Source organism: Orycteropus afer, unplaced genomic scaffold (genome assembly GCF_000298275.1).
Source record: "Orycteropus afer afer isolate SDZICR_OR568_19922 unplaced genomic scaffold, OryAfe1.0 scaffold00067, whole genome shotgun sequence".
Taxonomy (NCBI): Eukaryota; Metazoa; Chordata; class Mammalia; order Tubulidentata; family Orycteropodidae; genus Orycteropus; species Orycteropus afer.
The window spans coordinates 10,349,837-10,372,872 of record NW_006921654.1 but is presented as its reverse complement, the minus strand read 5'-3'; the positions used below and the strand labels follow the sequence as shown (position 1 = coordinate 10,372,872).

Here is a 23,036-nt window from a genome sequence, read left to right as displayed (position 1 = left end):
AGGATCTGGGTGGGAAAGGGCTGGGTGCATGGCAGGCGAGTGAGAGGTAAGCACAGCAGGGGTGTTAATTACAGTACAACTTTATTAATACTGGAATCTTCACAGTGCATGTTACTTGTAGCAGTGACTACTTAAACCAAGGGGAGGATGGGGCAGAGGAGCAGGGAGGGGGGGCTGGGAGAAGATAATTTATCCAGAAACAAAAAGAAAAGAAACAAAATGGTTCAGATGGGATGGCAGGGCAAGAAAAGGTGAGTAGGGGCCAGAAGGGGAGGCCTGGGTGGGAGAATAAATTAAGAAAAGGGACAAGTTAACCACAGCACCAGAAAAGTTACTTCAGTCAAAAGACGCTTTTGAAAAGAATATTCTCTGTACAAAATGAAAAATAAAAAGAACTCAAAGAAGTCCCCCAAACCAAAGTCTGTGGTGCGGATGACTGGCTCGGATCCCAAAGGGTAGGCCTATGAGTTGGTTGCTAAGTCAAGGAGAGGGTGGTGGGTGGGTCACAGGGGTGGAATATGTACAGCCGCAGGGAGCTCTGGGGGGAGGCATGGGGAGACCAGGCTGGGCCAAAGCCACCCCTTCCCTGGGAAGCCCCCACCCCATGGAGCTGGGGCAGAGGGGTGAGCCGTGCCTACTTCCCACGGAGGTGGCAACTCTTCTTGAGACCCTGTGTCACACACCATGGGGAGTGGGCAAGGCCCCAGCATGCCCTCCCCTGCCCCTTCTCACATACCCTGCACCTCAAACCATCAGCCCTCCTGGGCAGGCCCCAGAGAGGGGCTGCCCTCTGACCTACACTTACAGGTACTTGCTTCCCCGCCCTGGATAAGCCAGGGGCTCAGGCCACCCAGGGGGCTTCCCTGGCTGCCTGGATCCCAGCCCTTCTTCAGCTCACGGCCCCAGAACTACCAAGAGCTCAAGCCTGGTGCTGGGAGCCTCTGACCAGCTCCATTCCTTCTCAAGACTGAGAAAAGCTTGCTTCCCTGACCCCGGAGTGGCCCAAGTCGGCTTGGGACCAACAGGAGCCCCTCCTTGTCCCTTGTCTCATGTGCTCCGACCTGCTTAGACTAGGGAGTGTGCTGGAGGTGGAGACCCCCTCCCCCCACCCTGCTGCCAGCACAGGACCAGGGCCTCCGTGGGCACCGTCTGGGGATGGCATCTCCTCTGGCACCAGAGAGTCAAAGCCAACCCTCCCCGGATGAGCCCTGGCCAGGCAGCTCCTGGGCCTGCAGCCCCTGGCTGGACCACAGCAGACAGCCCCGGAAACCCTGCTTTCAGCCCTCCTGGACCATGTTTTGGCTAAACTCCAGACTCTGGAGAGAATAACAGCTGCCCCCCCCCACTACCCGGGGAAGCTAGTTTTCCCTCCTCCTGCTGCTGTAGCCCCCCCAGGCTACCGTGGGGCCCTGCCCCTCGGACACTCACACTTACCCTGTCACTCCTCTCACACACCATCCTCGTCCAGAGTCAGCCCCACTTTATTGTGTTCATAAAATACACCCTGCCCACCACATACAACCCTGTACAACTCCAGCCCCACCCTGAAGGTGGCTGAAACTGTGATCCCAAAGTGCGACCAGAGTTAAAGTCTGACGTGTCCAGGTGAGAACTGGACGCCTGAGAACAGTCTCACTGGCTGGCCACATCTCTGGGCCCCCCATCCTCTCCCTGCTTTCCTTTCATTTCTGAGGGGCTGCTCTGCTTGCCCCCCCCCCCTCCAGTCACACCTCAGAGGGGAGGGGTGGCTGCCTTAGGGCCCCTGAGCTTCCTCAGCCTCCTCTAGGCAGTCCTCCTGCATTTCCTCCTCAGACTCCATTTGAGCCCCAAGGCCACTGTGTCCCAGGGGTAGCCAGCCCCCCAACTTCAACTTGCTCCCCCAAACCCCAGCCAATCTGTGGAACTTTCTGGTCCAATCAGACACTTTAGCTGACTGAGCCCCACGCCCTTCCCCAGCCACGCGGCCTTCCCTAGAGGAGCCTGTGAGAGGCCGAGAGAGGAGGAGGCTTGGTCAGAGCACAGTAGGAGGGGCCACCATTCAAGCCGCCCCAAGGCACCGCCCACCTGGACCAAGCCAGCTGAGCTGTGGTGCTGTGGACCCCAGGGCCCTCTGCTATGGCGTGGGGTGCGCTTGGGGGCTCGCTGAGTCGTGGGAAAGGCAGTGCCTGCCAGGAAGGAGAGGAAAAACAGTAGCAAGAAAAGTATAAAAACAGGCTCCCACGCCAGCTCGAGGCCTGCAGGCGTGTCCTGGTGAGACGGGTTAAGAAGTCACTGCTTCCTGTTGAAATCTAAGCTGGGCGTCTCTTTCGGTAAAGTGGCTTTGCCTGTGACTAAAAAAAAAAAAAAAAAAAAACCCAACCCACCAGCTCCCCTGGCTCTGCTCCCTCTGCGGCCCCTTCGCGCGGCCCCGCCCCCTGCCTGCCTCCAGCTGCTCCTGGCCGACCTGCCACCTGCTTCAGCCGCAGAGTCGGGGGTGACGCCATCACAAGATGCGCGGCGCCGACCTGTCGTTGGTGACGGTCCTGCGGAGCCGCACCCCGCGCCGGATGGCCACCAGCATGTCTTCGGCCGGGGGGTCGCTGGTGGCGGCGGGGGGCGGGGCGGGCGTCTCCTCCACTGGGGTGGCCGACAGGGCTGTGGGGAAGGGGAACTGGCCCTCGCCCAGGGCGTGGGCGCCGGCCACCAGCTCGCCGAGCTTCTCCACCAAGCTGTGCCGGTTGGCGGCCAGCTGCTGCTGCTGCTGCTGCTGCTCCTCGTCCCCCGCTCCCGGCCCCGCGTAGCCGGCGGCCTCCGGAGAGGGGCTGCCCCAGGCCGTGTTGGGCAGGCTGAGCCTCTTCGGGGAGGCCTTGGCCAGGTCCACTGCCAAGGGCAAGGCAGCCTCGTCGCTGTAGAAGACGCACTCCTCGCTGCCGGCCCGCGTGGGGCCCGCGTAGCCGGGTGAGTCGGGCACTGTGGGCGTCTTCACGGGCACGATGGGCGGCCGGATGGGGATGGGGCCGGCGCTGGAGAGCGCGCGGCGCACAGTGGGCTTGGTGGAGGGCGTGCGGCGGATGGTGGCCACGCCAGGGGGCGCACCCGAGGGCAACCCCGTGCCCGAGGCGGTGGGCAGCCCCGCGGTGGAGGCCGGGCGCTTGGTCTGAATCAGGCGGCGGTAGTTCTGGGCGATGTTGCTGTTGCGGGGGATGGTGGACGATTTGTCGAACTCCGGGGGGCCCTCGCTGTCCGCATCCCCGTTCACAGAGGAGCAGTCGTAGTCGGAACCTGGGGCCACAGGGTATGTTGAAGCCTGGTGCCGAGGTCCCCGGGGAGCCTGGGCCTGCCCCTGTCCCCGCCCCCTGGGCGCCCCAGCTCCAGAGCCCACCTTGGGAGGGAATGGTATCCTCGGAGCAGGAGGGCGTGGTGGTCTGCGTGCTGTAGCCACTGGAGTACTGCAGCGAGTCCCGACTGCTCTTCTGATGCTCCAAGCTCAGGCCCCGGGTCAGCACCATAGCCAGGTCACTGGCCGCCGGGGACACCTCCTCACCGTGCTGGGGGAGGGGTGAGACCTCAGGCTCAAGCCTTGAGGAGATGCCTCCTTTCCTTCTCAGCCCAGACCACAGGCACCCCCACCAGGTGGTCAGAGGACGCCATGAGGACAGCTCGCTGGGCCTCGTGGCATTTTCCTGGGGTGAAGCTGGGGCGTGGACTGCCTACCTTGGCTGCTATGGTGGCAGGGGACATCCGGGGCCGTGGCATCTCTTCCCCGCTGGGGCCCAGGGTACCTCCACCGGTGGGGCCCGGCTCTGCGTCTCGCAGGAGCTCCACGCGGTCCTTCCTGCGCTGCAGGCTGGTGCCGGCGGGCTGCTCATGGGGGCCAGCCTTGGACCAGTCCTGCTGGTGTGAGGGTCGGGTCAGGGCCACGCTGCCCTGGGCCAAGGGCCCTCCCTGTAACTCAAGACTCACAATGGTGGCTAGGGGCAGAGTCCCCCAGGCCTGAGGCAGAGCAGGCATTCCAGGAGGCAGTGATGTGGGTTGTGACTGCAGGGGACAGTGCTGGGTACACCCACCCCTCTGAGTGACACCAGGGCAGGAAGGCAGCGCCCTGGGCCGCCTCCTGCTGTGGGTGGGAGGCACTGACCGAGGTGGGAGAGCTGCACTCGCTAACAGACTGGCAGGTCTCCGAGGCCTCGGAGGATGCGGAGCTGGAGGACTTCTGCCATGCAGAGGCGAGCGGCGGTCGCACAGACAGACACGGGCCGGAGGTGCACAGGGCAGACGAGGAAGGGACGGGAGAGAACAGACATCGTCAAAGCGCCGGCATGCAGCGGTCTGGTCCAGCACCCGCCTGCGCCCTGCAGGCCGTGGCCACGCAGCGTGGCAGGATGCAGCCCCAGAGCACACAGCACAGACACTGACCACCCAACGCCCAGCCCAAGAACCACACATTTTTGGGGACAAAACAGCAGGGCTTGCTGCTGATGGCTTGGATGTGGTGTCGCAGGGACAGGGAGCTAAGGAGGGCAGCTGGGGGTCTGGCTGGAGCGCCGAGTTCTCAGAGGAGACTCCTCGGCCAAGTGTGGAGTCCAGAGCTCCGTCCTGCACATGTGACCATCAGCTGCCTACTCGGTACCCACGTGACACTGCAATGGAGGCAACTGTACTAGCCGGGCTGCAGTTTAGGGAGAAATAAGGGTTGGAGCCACAAACCTGGCAGCCATGGGACAGGACAAGGTCACTGAGACAGACACTGCAGTTAGAGAAGGGGTTCAAGGACCAAGCCCCAGGTGTGCCAACATTGAGTAGCTGGAAAGAAGAGGTGGATCCAGCAGAGGGGAGTAACACGGACCCAGGGAAGTGTAAGCAGCTGGTATCTCAGCAATCAGGTAGAGCACCTGTTTTGGGAGGGCGGGCCCAGCTGTGCTTATGTTCCTGGGGTCCAGCAGGCCAGGGTGGAGGGATGTGTGGTGTATCTGTCACAGGAGATCATGGAGACAAGAACTGTTTCATGAGAATGGGGCGGGGGGCGTGTACAGAGTGAAGAACCGTTTTACATCTTTATTACTCATGAAGGGCTCCAGATCACATCTGACAGGTTATGCCAGAAAGATCAGCCTGACCTCCAGGGAGGGAGGAGGCTGGAGACTGAGCTCAACCACATGGACAGGGATTCCATCAACCGTGCCTGTGTAATGAAATCCCCATGAAACCTCTGGACACTGATGCTCAGATGAGCTTCCTGGTTGGTGAGATGCACTGAAGTGCAGGACAGTAACATGTCCTTTGGGACATGGAGGCTTCTCGTCGGGGACCTGATTCCTTCTCCCTCAATAGCACCCTATGTGTCTCTTCTATATGCTGGTCTTGATGTGTATCCTTTATAATAAAATATAATCATAATTATGGACTTTCCTGAGTTCTCTGTTTTTTGAGTGAATGACCAGTCTTGGAAAGGTAGAAGGAACCCCAATCTGTAGCCAGCTGGTCAGACGTGTAGTGTCCTGGGAAACCCTGAACTTGTGGGAGGGGTCTGAAGTCTTGGGGTAGACTTGGCAGCCTGGAGGACTGTGCCCTTTACCTCGTGAGCTCTGAGCCAGCTCTGGGTGGTTAGGGGCAGAGGAAGAACCACATTTGCAGTTGGTGTCAGAGAAGACCTTTAAGGCTGGTGCCAGAAGACACACACTTCAGGGCTGGAGCCCTTTCAAGAGTGGACTGAGGTGTGAATGGGAGGCTCTAAGCGCCTGGCAGTAAGGTGAACCAGACACCCTAAGAGGTCCTCCCACTTCCAAACTACTAGATCCTGCATAAGATGTCACTCTTGATTTTAGCTTGTCCAGATTCAGAGAGAGTAAGAGATTCCGGAAGAAAAGATGTATCCAAGAGGAACAAAAAAAGAAGAAGAAGGAAGAAAAGGAAGAAAGGGAATACCCCAACAAGAGTAGAAACAGGACTGTGGTGCCTGCACCTGTGTGATGGGCAGGGTTTTTGAGGACAGATCCTGACTTCAGCACAGTGGCTGGGAGACTGGGCAAAGCGAGGAGCTCACTCTATGCCGAGATCAAGCCAGGATACTTGAAAGGGGATTGTAATACCCCCTGCTCCCAGAGATTCTCTAGCTCATCCTTGATTTAGACCCCTAGATTTTTCCCAGATTATGATGAACAGAGATCACCAACAGACAAGGACACAAAGCACCATAGGACACTCAGTGGAAATAATAAACAAACTTGACTTTCGGTGATAAAATTGTTAAATTACAAATTGAATGACAAAACTCCACACCTATTCACAAGCAAGTAAATAAATAAACTCCACTTAAAGTAAGAGTTTAATCTGATAAAGAGTATCTAAAATGTACTGCTACTTTTCCCTGTGAGGTTGGAAAAAGATACAGATGCTCACATAGGGATGCTCACTGTCACTATTTCTGTTCAAGATTAGAAGACCTAGTGAGTACAATAAAGTAGTAAAACGAAATAAAAAGATGGGAAGGGAAGAAATAAAAGTTATATTTAAAAATGACATGATTGTAGAAAATCCAAAAGAACCTAGAAATTACTAGGATTAACAAGTCATTTTAACAAGGTTATTGGATAAGGAAGGTTGGGCAATCCTACTTCCGTAGTGACACTGCCTTGGAAACCCAAGGAGGGGTCGCTATGAGTCGGGGCCGACTCGACGGCACATAACAACAACAACAACAATTGGATACAAGGCTAATACACAAACAAATCAACTATTTCTAAATACCAGTGACTACAGAGGAAAAAAACCCCTAAATAATAATAATAAAAAAATTACAACAACATCAATAAACATTAAATACCTAGGAATAAATCCAATGAAAGATGTGTAAGCTCTTTACACTGAAAGCTACAAAATGTTATTGAGAAACAGTATAGCCTATATAAAAGGAGACATATGCAATTCCAGTCAAAATCCCAGCAGGTTTTTTTAGGGAGAGGGGGGTAAATTGAAAGGTAATTTTAAAATTTATAAGAAAACAGAAAGGGACAAAAATGGACACATCAATGTTAAAGAAGCAACAAACCTGGAGGACTTTGATGACCAGCTATCAAGATTTTCTAGAAAGTTACAATAATTAAAACTGTGGTATTGGCATAAGGACAAATTGACCACTGAACAAAATACAAAGTCCAGAAATAACCAAACATATATAGACACCTGATTTATGACAAAGGCAACATTGCAGTGCAGTGGGGAAGAGATGGTCTTTCAATAAATTACTTGGGTCAAATAGCTAGCCATATGAAAAAAAAAAAAAAAGGATTTTAAGTATCTTGACCCCTACCTCACACCGCACACAGATAATCAATTCCAGGTGAGTTCCAGATCGAAATGAAAAAGGTAATTATAAAGGCTTTTAGAAGAATATCTTTGTGACCTTGGTAATGTATGTAAAAATTTCTCTGAAGGATATAAAAGCACTAACAGTTGAAAAATTGGATAAATTGGACTAGATCAAAATTAAGAACTTCTGGTCAATAAAAGACTCCATTAAGACGATAATAGGTTACTCACAAAATCAGAGAAAACATCTAGTGAAGGACTTCTACCCTCAATATACAAAGACAGCCTCAAATCAATAAGAAAAAGACAACCTAGTAGAAAACTGGGCAAAAGATTTGAACACAAAAAAGGATAACCAGCTGGCCTTTAAAAGATATTCCACCTCATTAGTCATTAGGGGAATGACATGGCACTACCACTATACACCCATCAGAATGATGTAGATGAAAAAGACGTAGACCACCAAGTGTTGGTAATGAAGTAATAGAAACTGTCATGATGTCGCTAAAAGGACTGTAAACTAGACAATCACTTTGGACAACTTTGGTAGTAACTACTAAACCTGAATGTATGCACATCCTGTAACTCAGCAATTCCACTCCCAGGTATGTACTCAGCAGAAATGCAAACTAGAGTGTTCATAGCTCCAAACTGGAAACGACCCAAATGTCCATCAAATACAGATGTGTTAAATAAATAACTGTGCCACAGTCACACAATGGAATGCTATTCAGTAATGAGAATGGTATACAACCACACACAAAACATGGATGAGTCTCACAAACCTAAGGTTGAGCAAGAGCAGACAGACATAACGGGTACGTACTGCACACGATTCCATGTATATAAAGAACAAAAACTGCAAAACAATGAAAGCTAGAACACAGTGCGAAAATCTCTCTAAAATACAAAGAGAAAATACTTACCATTACAGCAAAACTAACTTTTAAGAAAATGGACAAAATAAAGCATGTTTACAGTTAAATAGAATCGGAGTTTTCTCCAAATGTATTTGAAAGGACCTTATTACTTTAGAAGGAAGGAAAAGGACCTCAGAAGAAAAGTTTAAGATGCAAAAAGAAATAATATAGACATGTGTAAACGTATCTGTAAATCTAAGTACTGTATTTATAAAATAATAATGTTGTTGTTGTTATTTGCCATCGAATCGGCCCCAACTCATAGTGACCCCTCCTTGGGTTTCCGAGGCAGTATCACTACGGAAGTAGGATTGCCGAACCTTCCTTCCGAGGAGTGGCTGGTGGGTTTGAACCACCAGCCTTCTGGTTAGCAGTCAAGTGCCTTAGGCACTATGCTACCAGAGCTCCCAAAGTAATAATAGTAATCATGATATAAGAAGAAAAATGTCTAATTTGTGGATGCTATGAGAAAGGAGACAGACAAAATAGTTTACAAGCTAGGAGGTGACAGCAGTTAAAATATATTAAGATCCTTGAATTACTCAGGAGGTAGAAGAATGACTTTACTAAATAAGCATGACAAAGTTTCAAGGCAACACCTGAAAGAACAGAAACAGTATAACTTATAATCTAATAAAGGGGAAAAAGCAACAAAAGGTAAGGGGAAAAAAAGGTGCAGAAAAAACAGACTAGAAAAAGATAGAGACAGGAGTCCAAATATGTTAGTTATCATAACGTAAATGGACCGAGAAATACCCATTGAAAGACAGACGTTGTCAGATTGGATAAAGAAAGAAAATCTAGGCATTGTTGTGTACAAGAGACTCATCTCAAACATAAGGACATGGGTGTTTAAAAGTAAAGAGATGGAAAATTATAAATACTGAACAGAATAAAGCTGAGATAGTTGTGATATCAAAACAGACTTTAAGACAGAAAGTATTATAAGGAACAGAGAGGGTCAACTGTATGATAATAAAACAAGTCACTAGGAAAACTTAACCTTTTGCCACCAGAGCTCCCTTCTAAACTTGTATGCACCTAATAAGATGGTCTCAAAACACAGAAAGCAAACACTGATACAACTATATATGGGGGAGATATTGCCAAGTCCACCCTTTCTCAATTATTGACAGGTCAAGTAGATGGGAGTGAATGGGAAACGAAGTAGAGATGATCACTGTAGACAACTGTTTTTTGAGAAATTTTGCTTGAAAGAGAACAGGGTGTTGGAGGATGATGTGGGGCCAAGGGAGGGTGCAAGATGGATGATTCAGGAGCATATCTGTGTACTGACATGAATGATCCAGAACAGGAGACTGGCAATGCACTTGGGAAATCATTAGGCAAGAAAGTGGAGCATACGGAATGCTGAGCCCAAATGGGGCACTAGCCGTTGCTGGGGAGGGTCAGCAGAGTGGATACAAAGGCAGGCAGGGTTAGAGATTTGGCCATGGGAAGATAAAGGAGTTCTTGTCCAATGACTTCTCTAAGATGAGATCGTTGGCTGAGGTGTCAGGGGTATACGAATGGAGTGCTTACTCGGACACACACAGGATTCCTACTGCAGGTACACACCTCTGGGAACACAAAAACATGGGAGCCTCCCCCAACTCACACATACACTGAAAAACCACAGCTTAATGATCTGACAGTCATGCAGCCCTCCATAACATCTAACACACATTCACAGGGTGCCTGGTACCTGCCCCCAGCATCTAGGTGGGTTTGCCCATTCTGTGGACACTAGCCCCCCAGTTCACTGTGGACATATCCTATGTTATCCTTCACGGAGAAAACTCACTGAAGGCAGGTAGAAACCTGGCACAGAGCACAGAGGGGTTGGGGAAGCAAGCTGATAGGGAAGAAGTCTGCCCTGAGCGCCCTGGTGGGCTGGCTGCGGCCTCAGTGAGACAGACAAATGAAGGGGTGACAGCGCCCTGAGCGCCCTGGCGGGCTGGCTGCGGCCTCAGTGAGACGGACAAATGAAGGGGTGACGGCACAGGACAAAGGGAGGGAAGGCAAGATGCCCAGGGGCCAGGTCGGGGGTGTCACTGGGGACACTGCACCAGTCTCTGGGTTTAGAACGTGCTGGCCTAAATATGGGCAGAAGATGCCTGCACATCCTAGGGTCCCTGCCTTGTGCCCCATGCCTCATGGGGCTAGCTACTTAACCATAGTAAGTCTAAGCAGGGGGAGAGTCACGGGTCAGAGCTGGCCACTGCCTTCTCCTGATTCCTATGGCCACAGGAGGGGACACGAATGCAATGAGAAACGGGGAAGAAGTGACAAAAACCCCCTGCTGACGCTGCCTCGCCCTACCTGATGCTCACTGTACAGACACCGTGTCAAGACCTCCCTGAGCCCTCCTAGGCTCAGGTTGGTCACCTCTGTTGTGCTACTGGGGACCTCCAGGCCAGACTCAGAAGCTGCAGGTGGTCCCACACATGGACAGCCAGAGGCTGTGATGAGGCTGTGGTACCCCACCCGGGTGGGTCTCCAGCACCCCTCACCTGGCTGGTAATGTCTGAAGGCATGGGCGAGGGGGGCTTGGAATAGGTGGCATCCTGGGAGACGAAGCCAGAGTCATGAGAGGAGACGCTGGAGAGGCGGGCGCTGGTGGTGGCTGGCTGCGCCAGGCTGCGGTAGCGACAGGTGGAACTGGGTGAGTATGTTTGGGTGCCCCCAGGCCACGGGGCTCCGCCACCCTTGGCGCTGCTGCCGCTGCTGGGGGCACTGGGGGAGTGAAGGAGGGGGCATGGCAGCCATAGAAGAGACACAGGGTGTGTGTGGGGGTTGACAGACGGGGGTGGAGGAGAGAGGTGAGGGACAAAGGAAGGAAAAGACACTGTCAGACCAGAACGTCTTGAGACCTGGGTGCTGCTGAGGGGCTGGGTTCTGGGACAGGATGGCAGAGCGGGCGGCACCAGGTGGCTGGCCCAGCCCCACACGCCCCAGTCTCCACGGAAGCCACCATCAAGGCAAGCCCAGGGCAAGACCACCTCCCTGCCTCCTCCTCTGCCACAGAACAGTAGCCCCATAGGTTGATCATGGGGAAACGGAATCACCAAGCGTCGGTTTCCCAGTTGGGCTGGAACCAGACACAACTTTTTCCAAAAGTCCTTCCTCAAGTCTGGTGTCTGTTACGACTGTCTATTGGGGCGCCCAGGACATGACCACCCTCAGGTGGGTTTTGGGCCCACCACCACCCTCATCGTCTCCACTCCCTATAAGGTGTCCAGCCCTGGGCAGCTCACACCCCCTGTGAAGCCATTTCACTCTTGGGCCCCTCCCCTTAAGTGTGGCCCTGAAGTCCCCAGCTCCCACCTTTGGTCTGTCCCTCTGATTAACCCTTCTTCCTGTGACAGGCAACCGTCCAGGGTCTGAAGAGCTTCCAGCAGACCTGGCCTCTCCGCTTCCTGTGCCTGGCTTACCTCCCATGCTTTGGGTGCCCAGCCTCAGCTGGTTCTGGGGAAATGGGTGCCTGGCACAGAGCCTGGCCTCCCCCACCCAGCCCAGAACTTGCTCTGTGCTCACTACCCTGCCAACCTGAGGCACCTTGCATCATATACATCTCCTCCAAATTGGGCTCCAGTGCCAGATGCAGGAAGGGCTCCCAATCCTGAACCTGCTCCATGACTAAGAGGGATCCCTGACCTATCCTTATCTTGTAGGCTTTGAGGGCTGGGCTGGGCCAGGGTTTGAGCCTGTGGCAGCTGCCTGGGCACCAGCTCTCGGGAACCAGCCAGGCAGAAGTGCCTCTTACCTTGTGGCTGCAGCACAGCTTCTAGCAGCTCCCATGTCCATCCTGCCCCCACCCACCCCGGCCTTAGATTCTTACTATCTCCCTAGACTGCAGGACCTGTTAGGGCCCATGACTGAATGCTGCGATTTCATGCCTCAGTTTCTCTTTCTATAAATGGTGACACCACCATACCTCATGTGGTGTGCCAGGATTCAATGGAGAGTGCACAAAGCACCCAGCACGGTGCCAGGTACACACCAAAGCTGCTGCTGTGTGACCGCCCCCTTAACATGGGACTGAGGCGTAGTCTTCCCCCTACACTTGCAAGTTCCTTGGATGGTATAGAAGCTGTGTGAATTCTGGGCCCCAAAGCAATTCTTGATGTAGCGAAGGGAGGAGCTTCTGCCAACCCCTCCCGGGATACCCCCCTCTCCCACTGACCTGCACATGCTGGACTTCCGGGAGCTGGAGCTACTGGGTGATGAGGGTGGGGTCTGGTAGGACCAGCTGTAGTCTGAGCCCTTCAGGTCTTTGATCACCTGGATGGAGACATGGATGGAGGTCATGGAGGCAGTCCCAGCCCTGCAGAGAGCCTCATCACTTTCTTGGGCCCTGCCAGAGGGTGGGTAAGGCCAGAGGTCCCCACTAGAACCAGGCTCTAGGAAGTGGCCCTGGGGAGTCTGAGAGCCCTCACCCCAGCCTTGTCCTAGTGTAAGCTCCTTCCTGGGGTGGGGAGTGGGGGTGCTTTAGCAAGGCTGGGGGAGGCCCCTGGGGAGAGTTAGGCCTCTCTGATTCTCAGGGCCATTGACCCCAGCTGGGGCCAGGCAAGACTGACCATGACACCTCGGGTTCAAATGGGGGCTCTGCTGTGTCACCAAGTTACTTAGCCTCCCTCAATGTACTCATAACCTCGAGTACTCAAGGTACTTCACCTGCCTCAAAGTTCTCTTGTGAAATAGAGGCTGCAGAGCTGATGTGAGTGAGATGACAGGGGAGCCAGTGTGGGCATACAGTAAGTGCCTAATGGATGCAGTGGTACATTAACCGCTCCAGTGTGGTAAGACCAGGTGGGCAGGGGCAGCACAGGTGACAGGTGTGCTCGTTTGTGATGGGGGTCAGGTTTAGTAGGCAGCTTGTCCACATGTAGCCTGTGGTGGTTTTGTTTGGGTGTCAACTTGGCTAGGCCCGGTTGAGTGGCTGGGCAGCTGGATGTAGTATTCCCCATGATGAGACTGGTAATGAACTCCATGGTGGAATCTATTGGGAGCAGCTGAGTAGCTGCCTTTGGGTATGTGGTCTGCTTCCTGTATATAAGCAGCAGCTTTGGGAATGGTCTCTAGCCTGTGGCATGCTTGGACCCTGCATGTAGCCGTGTTGTTGCTCAGCAGCCTGCTATGCTCTGCCGACCTTGGGACTAACAATGGACTTAAGTTAATGGCCTGCTGTGTGGTTTGGTAACATAGGGACTGTGCCTTTTTACTTGTCACCCTTGGGGCTTCTCAGCCTCAGCAGCCAGAAGCTGTCTGAGTGAAGAAACGCCTCTAGCTCCAGTGGGCCGGGAGCAGGAGGCAGAGTTGGACCTCAAAGTTGAGGAGCTTTCACCTAGCCTCTAGAGCCTGGCACTTTGAACTTGGACTTAAAGCCTCCAAATTGTTAAGGATAAACTCGTGTTTGTTAAGGCCATCTCATTTGTGGTATACATTCTTGTCAGAGCGGCACCAGGTAACCAGAACAGAATTTGGTACCGAGAGAGTGGGGTGCTGCTCTGACAGATACCTAAAATGTGGAAACGGGAGCGGAGTGCGTCCTTGACCCGAGACCCTGGCAGAGAGAGCCCAGAATACGGCAGGACAGACAGCAAGAGACCGGCATGAGAGACGGCAGGAGCAGAGCCCAGAGACTGGCATGAGACAGCGACAGCTTTACCAGCCCACAGAGGAGAAAGCTTGATGCCTTTGGTTAAGCAGCTTCCTGGTGGAGTGGATTGCCTCCGGGTATTAATTGGTAGAAAAGATCGGCATGAAATGGAGTAGCAGGTTGGCTGGCCCATGGAGCAAAAAAGCCGAGTGCTTTTTGGGCAGGTTTTTTCAGTGGAGTGGGTTGCCTTTGGCATTAATCTGCAGAAGCTGAGAGCAAGGAAATGGAAGCAGGGCTGCCTCAGCCTTAAAGGTAGGATCATGATGTTTGGGGGTGGCATGATCACAGCCCCCTAGGTTTCAAAGAGCCAGGCCTTCACCAGCTTGGTTCTGGAGTGTGGGGTTGCTCCTTCGTGTCACTGGGAGAGAGCCATAGCCGTTGCCCAACGGTGAGGGGGCGGGGCTGCCAGGCCAAGGGGGAGAGGAACGGGGCTGCCAGGCCAAGGGGGTGAGGTTGCCACTTAAGAACTAGGGGACTGGAGCCACCCAGTGGAGGAGACCCGTACAGGTACCACCCTTTGAAGCTTTGTACAGGTGCTAAGTTGACAAAGGGTGGAATTGTGGTTTTGTTTGTGTGTCAAATTGCTATGACCGGTTGAGTGGCTGGGCAGCTGGATTTAGTATTCCCCAGGATGAGACTGGTAATGAACTCCATGGTGGAATCTATTGGGAGCAGCTGAGTAGCTGCCTTTGGATATGTGGTCTGCTTCCTGTATATAAGCAGCAGCTTTGGGAATGGTCTCTAGCCTATGGCACGCTTGGACCCTGCATGTAGCCATGTCGCTGCCCAGCAGCCTGCTATACTCTGTCGACCTTGGGACTTATAATGGACTTAAGGTAATGGCCTGCTGTGTGGTTTGGTAACCTCGGGACTGTGCCTTTTTACCTGTCAACCTTAGGGTTTTTCAGCCTCAGCAGCCAGCGGCTGTCTTGAGTGAAGGAAATGCCTCTAGCTCTAGTGGCCTGGGAACAGGAGGCAGAGCTGGACCCCAAGGTTGAGGGGCTTTCACCCAGCCCCTAGAGCCTGGCACTTTGAACTTGGCCTTAAAGCCTCCAAATTTTAAGGATAAACTCGTTTGTTAAGGCCGTCCCATTTGTGGTATATTCTTGTCAGAGCACCACCAGAGAAACAGAACATAGCCTAAGAGGGCACAGCTAGGGATTTCCCCATCTGCTCTCAGCCGGAGATCCCCATTGGGCCTGAGGGTACCAGCTGTCACCTGGGGTGTCACTCCCTGCCCAGCCCACAGCTGGTATTGGGACATATCTGGGTCTCTGCCCTCAAATGCTGTCCCCTTTTTTCCTCTACTCATCCCCAACCAAGGGTGGGCCGACCCCTCTCCTCCCGGCCCTTAGTCCCAGGGCTGGCCGAACCTGCTCGCTGGCTGGGGGCAGCTTGTGGGGCTCTGCGGTCAGTACCACCAGGTCGTCAATGATGCCCTGCAGGTGGGTGATCTCCCCCAGCATGGTCAGCTCACCGTTCTGAGGAGGCAGCAAGTCAGCCGTCACACCCTGCAGCCTGCTGGCTATCCATCCTGCAGCAACACTCCCCACCAGGCCCCTCCTTCTGCAACCTCCCCACTGACCCATGCTGCTGAGGGTTGATGGAGGCTGGGCCTTCACCACATCAGTCAATCAGTGCATAAGCCACAAAAAAGTAGCATATGGCACCTGACCAGGGGTCACTGAGAAGTGACCTTTCTTGGTGCTCAAAGGGTCAACCCTGGGCCCTGGCCCAAGCCACCGAGCCCCAATTCTTGGGACTCTCTCTCTCAGGGGACCTCTCCACTGGCACAACTGTGGCCAGAGCGCCCGACTGCCCCGGGCACCCACCACCACCGGCTGCAGGAAGGTGATGAAGGTGCAGTAGCGGCCACGTTCCTCAATCAGGGCCCGGCGCACTGCCTGCTTCTCCGTCTCCTCCAGCAACAGGTACATGTCATTGACGTCCTGCAGGGCGCTGTCCAGCTGGGGCTGCAGGTCTCCTTTCCCTGGAGGGTGGCGAGGAGAGGCTGCGCTGGGGATGTGGACCCGGCTCAAGCCCCGATGGTGGAGTCTGCGTGGGGATCAGGGGGCTGGGGAGGGCAGTCGGCACACTGGGGGCTTGTGGAGGGGTGGTCCCGTCAGAGCAGGCAGAGAGGACAGACAGACAGACACATACAGGGAAGATACCAAAAAGCTGCAAAGCTACCCAGAACCGGGAGGAGGCAGGGTGCAGACGTGAGCTCTGGGCAGCTCCAGAGCGGACACTGCATCAGCTGGACTCGGAAGCTGAGGGGCACGGCTGGCCCTGCAGAACTCACAATGGCTACTTCCATATCTAAGGGTGCCCCTTGCCTCGCAGATACAGTGAGGTGGGTGCCAGCAGGGCCCAGGAGAGGAGAGCTAGGCCTGAGGGGGCAAGGGGGTGTTTTCACGTGGCCATGACGCAAGGAACAACGCACAAAGTGACACAAAGAAGCAGCAGCGAGAGAGACAGAGAGAGGCGAGAGCAGGATGAGAAGGTGAAGGGACCTGTAGGGGAATGTGGGCTGCCCGGCGGGGTGGGGGCAGCCAGGGCCTGCGCCTCCACCCCGCCCTGGCAGCCTGACAGCCCCGGAGTAATCCCTCAGAGGCCTGTGCCCCAGGCCCCCGCCGCTGACCAACCGCCTTCCTGGCTCCTTCTTGGCCTGGAGAAGCTCCTTGCAATGGCCCTGAGCTGAGGGAGACAGACAAATGCGACAAGGACGGAGGAGCTGCTGGAGGGACGGGCATTTGACTTACCAAGTAGCTCTACAGGAAGGATGTGGGAGGAGGAGAGGAGGAGAGACAGAGAGAAAGAATGTGTGAAAGACAGCCGAATGGACAGAGCCGCTCCTGGGCTGGGGGCGGGGCCTGGCCACCTCAGTCCCCTGGGAGGGGAGGCCCTGAGGCAGATCTGGGGTTCAGGGCAGCTCCCTCTGTCCCACCCTGTCAGCTAGAAGGGTTCGGTGTGGGGACATGGCCCCGCTGGTCAGGAGAATGCCCTGGGGTTCCCCAAGGGTGTGGGAGTCAACCGAGAGGCCCCTGGGGCTGTGCCTCCACGGGGTCTTGGGGGCACTACCTTTGCGGGCTTTCTTCTGCAGCTTCAGCGTGTCTGACGATTTCTTTTTGATCTCGTGCCGGGCCCGTTTGTACTCTGTGCAGAGGGGACCAGAAGAGGCTGTAGTGGGGGTCGGGCCCTGCCGGCTGGGGGTGGGGTGGGTCTGGCCAGCCCTGTGGAAGCCCCGTCCCCACCTTTCGCATGGTCCTTGTCCAGTTGGTTCACTGACTTCTTCCAGTCCTCGATGCGCTCCTGCAGCGGGTTGATGAGGCTCTCCAGCAGTGCACTGTGTGCGAGCGGGGGCGGGCAGTCAGGGTGGCCTGGGTGGGTTCGCCTGCGAACAGCCCCCGCCCGCCCCCCGAGCCCACTCACTTGGTGAACTGCCGCAGCTTGGTCTCGATGCTGCGGTGGCGCATGCACATGCGCGTGAGCGCCGAGCCGATGTCCCGCGTGGCCCCTGTCGAGGCAAACGCGGGCGTGGGAAGGGGCAAACCAGAGGCCTCTGCAGTGCCGGCCTCACGCCACCAGGGGGCGCGCCGACCCGCGAGGGCCTCGCCCGCACCATCTTTGCCCCCACCCCCTTCGCTCTGCAATCCTGGGGCAGCGCCACTTGGCGATGGCCCTGCGGGGGTTTATCATTCCTCAATATTTACTGAGCTCTTCCGTGCAGGGCGGGCCATGCTAGTCTCCTGCGGCTGCGGGTGTCCTGGTATTCCCCTCTCCCCCAAGCTAGTAGGGACCAGTACCAGACTACCCAAGGCAGAGCCAGCAAAACCCCCCAGCCCTCTGGGAACACCTCTCCAGGTGTGCCCACCCAGGTGCGGATGGGAGTGCAAACTCGCCCACTGCCCTGTGTACCCCTAATCCTCTAATCCAGTAGTACTGGTCCCCTCGGCTCAGAAGGCAGAGGTGACCCCAAGCCCAAAAGGAAGGCTCCCTTGCCCCCTGTGTACTTCAGAAAAGCAGATGAGCTGGGGGTGGGTAGGAGGAAGCTCAAACTTCTGGCTAAACACTAGTGGCTGAGAGGATCACGTGAGTCACCCATAGCAAGAAGGGCATCGCTCTGAATATCCCTGGCCCTGCTCACCTACTCTTGCTTGTATGCCTCAGGGACAAGGAACTCACTTCTCCCCAAACTGCTCATCCCATTATGGAGCAGAACCCAAGATCCTGGCTCTGAGCCTGGCATCCTCTCCCTGGCCCATACCCCACCCAGGCTTTCCAGGCTCCCAGCCCCACCCCCAGCCACGCCCCCTCCCCACCTCGGGTGTTGGTGGCCATGTCGGCCACTTTCTGGAAGGCGTCCAGGAAGGCCACAGCAGCCAGCACAGTAGTCCTGGAGAGATGACAGTGGGGGTCCTCTGTGGGTATGGGGCCCTCTGCTGCCCTGCCCTCCCCAGTAGGGATGCCCTTAGCAGCCTCACCTCAGCTGGGAATGCAGCTTTGTGGCCTTGGAGTTGAAGTCCTCCCAGATGGGGTAGGAGCTCTGCCCGGGGAGATGGGAGAGGCAGTGAGAACTTGTCGGGGCTAGGGCTCCACGCAGGCAGGCTGCCCACATGCCCGCAGCCTGACTCTATCCCCGGGGGAAAAGATGAGAAGGAGGAAGCCTGGTCTGCGGGCAGGCTCTGCCTCACCCTCCCACCTGACGGGAAATCCACCCTGCTGTCTAGGTCCCTCAGGGGAATGGAAAGCAGTGGCCGGTAGGTGCGGTCTCCTAGGCTCCCCAGGGACGTGCCAGGGGGTCTTGGCAGAACCCCTTGAAGGGCATCCTGTCCCCCTGGACAGATGCTCAGGCTGGTGAGCACTGACCTGTCCACCTGGCATGGGAGTCAGAGGCAGTGGAGGGCTGGCAGAACTAAACAGGCGGGCCAGGCCTAAACAGAGGGCCCCTACCCTGTGCCCCGGAAGCTGATGCCAGGCCTTGCCAATATCCCAGGCCCAAGGAGGCTGAGGCTGCTGCAGGCCCGGCCAGTCTGCCCGGGACAGCCAGGCCCCGGGCTGAATGGGGCCTTGTGTGGCCAACAGAGCCACCTTTCTCCAGCCCTAGCCCTCCTCCCCTCCTGGGGGAACAGTGTGGGCTTTATCCCAGCCTGGCCGGAGGCTCTGAGTTGGGAGGGGGTTTCCCAGTAGGGAGATTGGGCTCCTGGTGACCAACTTGTCCAGTCTGATCAAGGGGCTTTTCTGGCTAACATAGCTGTTCCTCAACTGCTGGGTCCCAGAGAAACCTCAGCCAAGGCCCAGGGGCCTTGTCAAGGCAGGACGCCTCAGTCCTTGAAGGGGGGCCCTAGGCCAGCAAAGGGCTTTCCCCAGTGCGTGTCCAACCTCTCATGCAAGATGGAGCTCTGGGACTTTTCCTAAGGGAAGGGGAAGGCAGGGCTCAAGGGGGTTCTGCCCGCCGGAGCCCTGGGTGGGGGATGGGTGGGTGTTCGGTTGGGCCTCCCCTGCTGAGAGGCTGCTGCAAAGGGGGCTGTGTGGACAGGGGACAGGGCAACCTTCGGGAACCTCAGAAATGCCCTCTCCTCCCAGCCTGGCCAAAGCAGTACCCAGAGAAAGCAAATATTTGAGAAGTTCACACAGGCTGCACGCAGGAGGGGAGGCTGTGGGTGGGCTGTCTCCAGCTGGCACCGCTCAGGTTCTGGGGTCTGGGGGGTTGTCCTGAGCAATCCTCAAGTCCTCAGGAGCCTTCTGAAGGGAGCCCACTCCCACCACCTAGACTCCCCACCCACCTCACCCCCAAGCCCTGAAACCTTGCTATGACCTCCAGGGGGCAGAAAAGATGCTGAGGATGAAAGCCAGTTGTCCTGGTCCCCAGGAGACCTTCCCAGCCCCCTGTAGCCCTGGGCAGTGCCAGAGAACAACAGACAGAGTGGGGAGACATTCAGGAGAGCCAGGTTCTGACCCCATTATACCCCGAGGCTGAGGGCCCATCCCCTCATCCTCCCCGCAGTTGGCTAGATCATGCCAGCGCGGACCCTGACAACTCAGGTTCTCCAAGTGGGAAGGGATGAGAGGAGTGAGGGAGGCCAGGTCTGCTTGCCCGTTGAAGAAGATGGACCGGGACACCTAAGTCACTCAGGACCTGGTATTCCCCACTCCCCTCCACTGGCAAATCACAATGGACCCCAGAGAGTCAGGCCACGAGCTCCCAGCTTCTCAAGGCAGCAGCCCACTTTACAGATAAGGACACTGGGGGGCCAGAGGAGGAGTGCCCCAGAAAAAGCCATCCTCAGCCTTCACCCCACTTGGCAGCTTCTACAGCTAGTTTATTACCACCAGTAACAGATTTGTGAACCCACCAAATACTAACAGTCCTGTGACAGAAATATGGTCACGGCCCCATTTTACAGATGAGGAAACTGAGGTCCACTCAGTTAACCGACTTGTCCAAGGCCAGAGTGGCAAGATCAAGCTCTGACTCCATGTGTGACTGGTCGCTATGTGCAGATTGGCACCTGGGTGTCAAGGAGGGGAGATAGCAGGGACTGCAGAACTGCGAGGCCTGGTTGTGTCCCAGGGGGATTATGTCACTAGATGTGCCCAACAGATAGGGAGGAGCACTGTGAAGCTGCCCAGGTGTCTGGTCCTCTGGAGACGTGGGTGATGGTGGTGGGTCAGACATGGGCTGTGTAGGCAAGCCAGTCTGACTCCAGTCCCAGATATAGGGGCTTTCTGGGGGATCCTGGCCAAGGGCCCCTCCCTCAGCCTCAGTTTCCTCACCTGTGAAATCAGGACAGGAGCAACACCTCCATCACAGGGTCAAGGGTCAGTGTGGATACTCAGGAGGCACGGCACAGAAAGCACTTAGCATGTGCTGGCACCTACTACGTGCTCAGCTAATGCTGGCCAGAAGGAGAGGACATGCATCTCCTGTCTCCCCAGAGCCCCTCCCACCTAGCCAGGATTTCCCGCTCTGGAGGAGCCAAACACTGTGACCCCATTTTTCGGACGACCATGGCGTGGGGTGGAGGCCCCATCTGTTCTGCTGAAGGTGCCACCTGGGCTGTGTCACCTGGACAAGTCCCTGTCACTCCTTGGGCTTCGCTGGCTGCATGGCACCTGGGGGGGCATCTGTCCTGAGGTGAACGGAGCATGGATGTTAGGCCCTCCCCATCTCACCTGGCCCTGACTCTGTCTGAAGCCAGGGTCGAGGCCTCCTGGAGGCCTGTTGTAGGGCCTATGGACTTGCCAGTGGAAGGGCCTCAAGGGAGTGCGGTCTCCCCAGCCTGGCCGGCTAGCCAACTGCCACATTCCCTCTCCGTGGAAGTTCTGTTTGCTTCTCTGGCTCAGGGCACCCAGGGAATTGGCCCAAGGCTGCCCCCAAGATCCAGGTGATGGGTTTCTAGGTGGCATGGCCCCTTTCCTGCCCCACATGCATGCGTCATGGGCAGAGGGACATCGGTGCCTGTCATCATCCAATGTGAGATCACTCCCGTTTTGCCTCCACATGTCCAAAATCCTGCCCGAAGTCTACCCTGGATGTCTTACTCCCATTGCCCTCAGTCTGTCCCTAAGTTCCTTGCAAATTGACTAGAGTGGGACAGCCATAGTCCTGCTCCTCCTGTGAGTGAAAGCTGCTCTTCGCAGTGTTTGCTTCAAGGCGGCAGGGAGGTCCCAGCCCAGTCAGTTCCCAGGAGTGGCCAGGGGAGGGTGATGGGAGCTGCCTGGCCCAGAAAGGGATCCAGAGCAGGAGGTACTGCAGGACTGCAGAAAGGCCAGGACTTCTGAAGGCCTGAAGAAGGGGCCGGGAGGTGGAGTTACAAAGGATGGAGGGCACAGCTGGGTGTCGGGGAGCATGCATATGCTGCTAAGCCAGTGGTCAGAGACAGGGTGGTTTCAGGCCCGTGTCCCAGAGGGCTGGGACTTGGCAGCTGCCCCTGGGCTGTTCCCCTGGCAGGCTGGGGAGCCCCCAGCTGCACCATCCCCTCAGGGACACTGGGGTGTGGTGCTTCCTCCTGGGCTTGCAGTGTTGCTGTGGGATGCTGAGTTGTGTACCTGGCGAGCGGGGAGGTAGGGGCTTTCAGCAATTCCCCTGCTCTGCCTCCCCCCAACCAATCCTGCCCCTTCATCCTAGTCCAAGGAAGGGGGCCTGGCCTCCTGAGGAGAAGGTAGGCATGCTGGTCCCCGACCCACCCCCCATAACTGGAGCCTCTTCTCTGCCTAGTCAGCTGGCCAGCCCTGCCCAACTCTGGCCTGGCTGCAGGGAGAGGTTCCTCCCTGCCCCCCTAGATGAACAAATGAGAGACCGAGGTCCAAGACAGGGTCCAACAGTCTCCTTGATGACCTTGAGCCAGTTCTGGCCTCAGTTTCCCCATTCGGTGGGCCAGTAGAGAGCCAGGAGGTGGTGGCCTGCTTCTGCCTGACCTTGGGCAATGACTGAGGGTAGTGGGTTGGAGTAGAGACCCTGTGGGGGGGGAATTTCTGGGGGTTGCCCACCAATCCCAACGTTTCCCCCGCCAAGAGTAGGGCAGGGGTGTCCTTGGGAAGAAGGTACACTGGGACTGGAGACCTTGGAGGCCCATGGCTTCCTGGGGCTCGTGGGGGGAGGGGCTGGGTCTGGCGCAGAGGCCGAAGCTGGCGGGGAAGGAGTTAACGGCTCTTCGTTTTATTATTTTTCTCTGCTTTGGCAGTGACAGCATTGTCTGGGCTCTGGGGCCGCGGGAGGGGGTGGTGGTGGGGTGGTGGTGGTGGGGGTGGTGGAATGATGGTGGAAGGGGGCGGAGGCCGGCGAGACCCGGGACCCGTTAGAGGGCCGTAGAATCTCACGGAGCAAAATCCCATTCATGGTTTGGGGGTCTGGGGTGCGGGGCTGCCCGCGCGTGAAGAGGCTCCACTCGGGACCCCACGGGGGCGCTGCGACCCCGGACATCCACGGCACCACACGGACACCCCGACACACAGGCACCCCCCCCCCCAGTGGTCACCCGGAGACCCGGGTGCCCGGCAGAGGCAAGCACGACACGCAGCCAAGGACACACAGACACCGTGGCGCACGGACACAACAGGGCCGGCCGCCCGGCGCCACGCGTCCCCTGAGGGGGCACGCACCCGCACCCGCGCTGCCGCCCGTGCGACCTCACGGCGCCCCCGGCCGGCGCCGCCGCGGCCCG

At 56.2% G+C, this 23,036-nt stretch overlaps 1 protein-coding gene across 1 annotated transcript in view; it reads right to left on the bottom strand.

The window, feature by feature from the left end:
- Window positions 1-2,482: 2,482 nt before the first annotated feature.
- MTSS2 (MTSS I-BAR domain containing 2) overlaps window positions 2,483-23,036 on the bottom strand; it is a 21,438-nt gene continuing 884 nt past the window's right edge. Inside the window, exons 2-16 of the mRNA XM_042780887.1 lie at window positions 18,564-18,746; window positions 18,354-18,502; window positions 18,192-18,265; window positions 17,302-17,386; window positions 17,124-17,215; window positions 16,951-17,025; window positions 16,632-16,640; window positions 15,702-15,859; window positions 15,243-15,350; window positions 12,394-12,491; window positions 10,721-10,943; window positions 4,118-4,192; window positions 3,694-3,870; window positions 3,362-3,527; window positions 2,483-3,261 (exon numbers count right to left, since the gene is read on the bottom strand). Of these exons, the coding sequence (XP_042636821.1) occupies window positions 2,483-3,261; window positions 3,362-3,527; window positions 3,694-3,870; window positions 4,118-4,192; window positions 10,721-10,943; window positions 12,394-12,491; window positions 15,243-15,350; window positions 15,702-15,859; window positions 16,632-16,640; window positions 16,951-17,025; window positions 17,124-17,215; window positions 17,302-17,386; window positions 18,192-18,265; window positions 18,354-18,502; window positions 18,564-18,746 (2,451 nt within the window). The remainder of the gene's footprint in view (window positions 3,262-3,361; window positions 3,528-3,693; window positions 3,871-4,117; window positions 4,193-10,720; window positions 10,944-12,393; window positions 12,492-15,242; window positions 15,351-15,701; window positions 15,860-16,631; window positions 16,641-16,950; window positions 17,026-17,123; window positions 17,216-17,301; window positions 17,387-18,191; window positions 18,266-18,353; window positions 18,503-18,563; window positions 18,747-23,036) is intronic.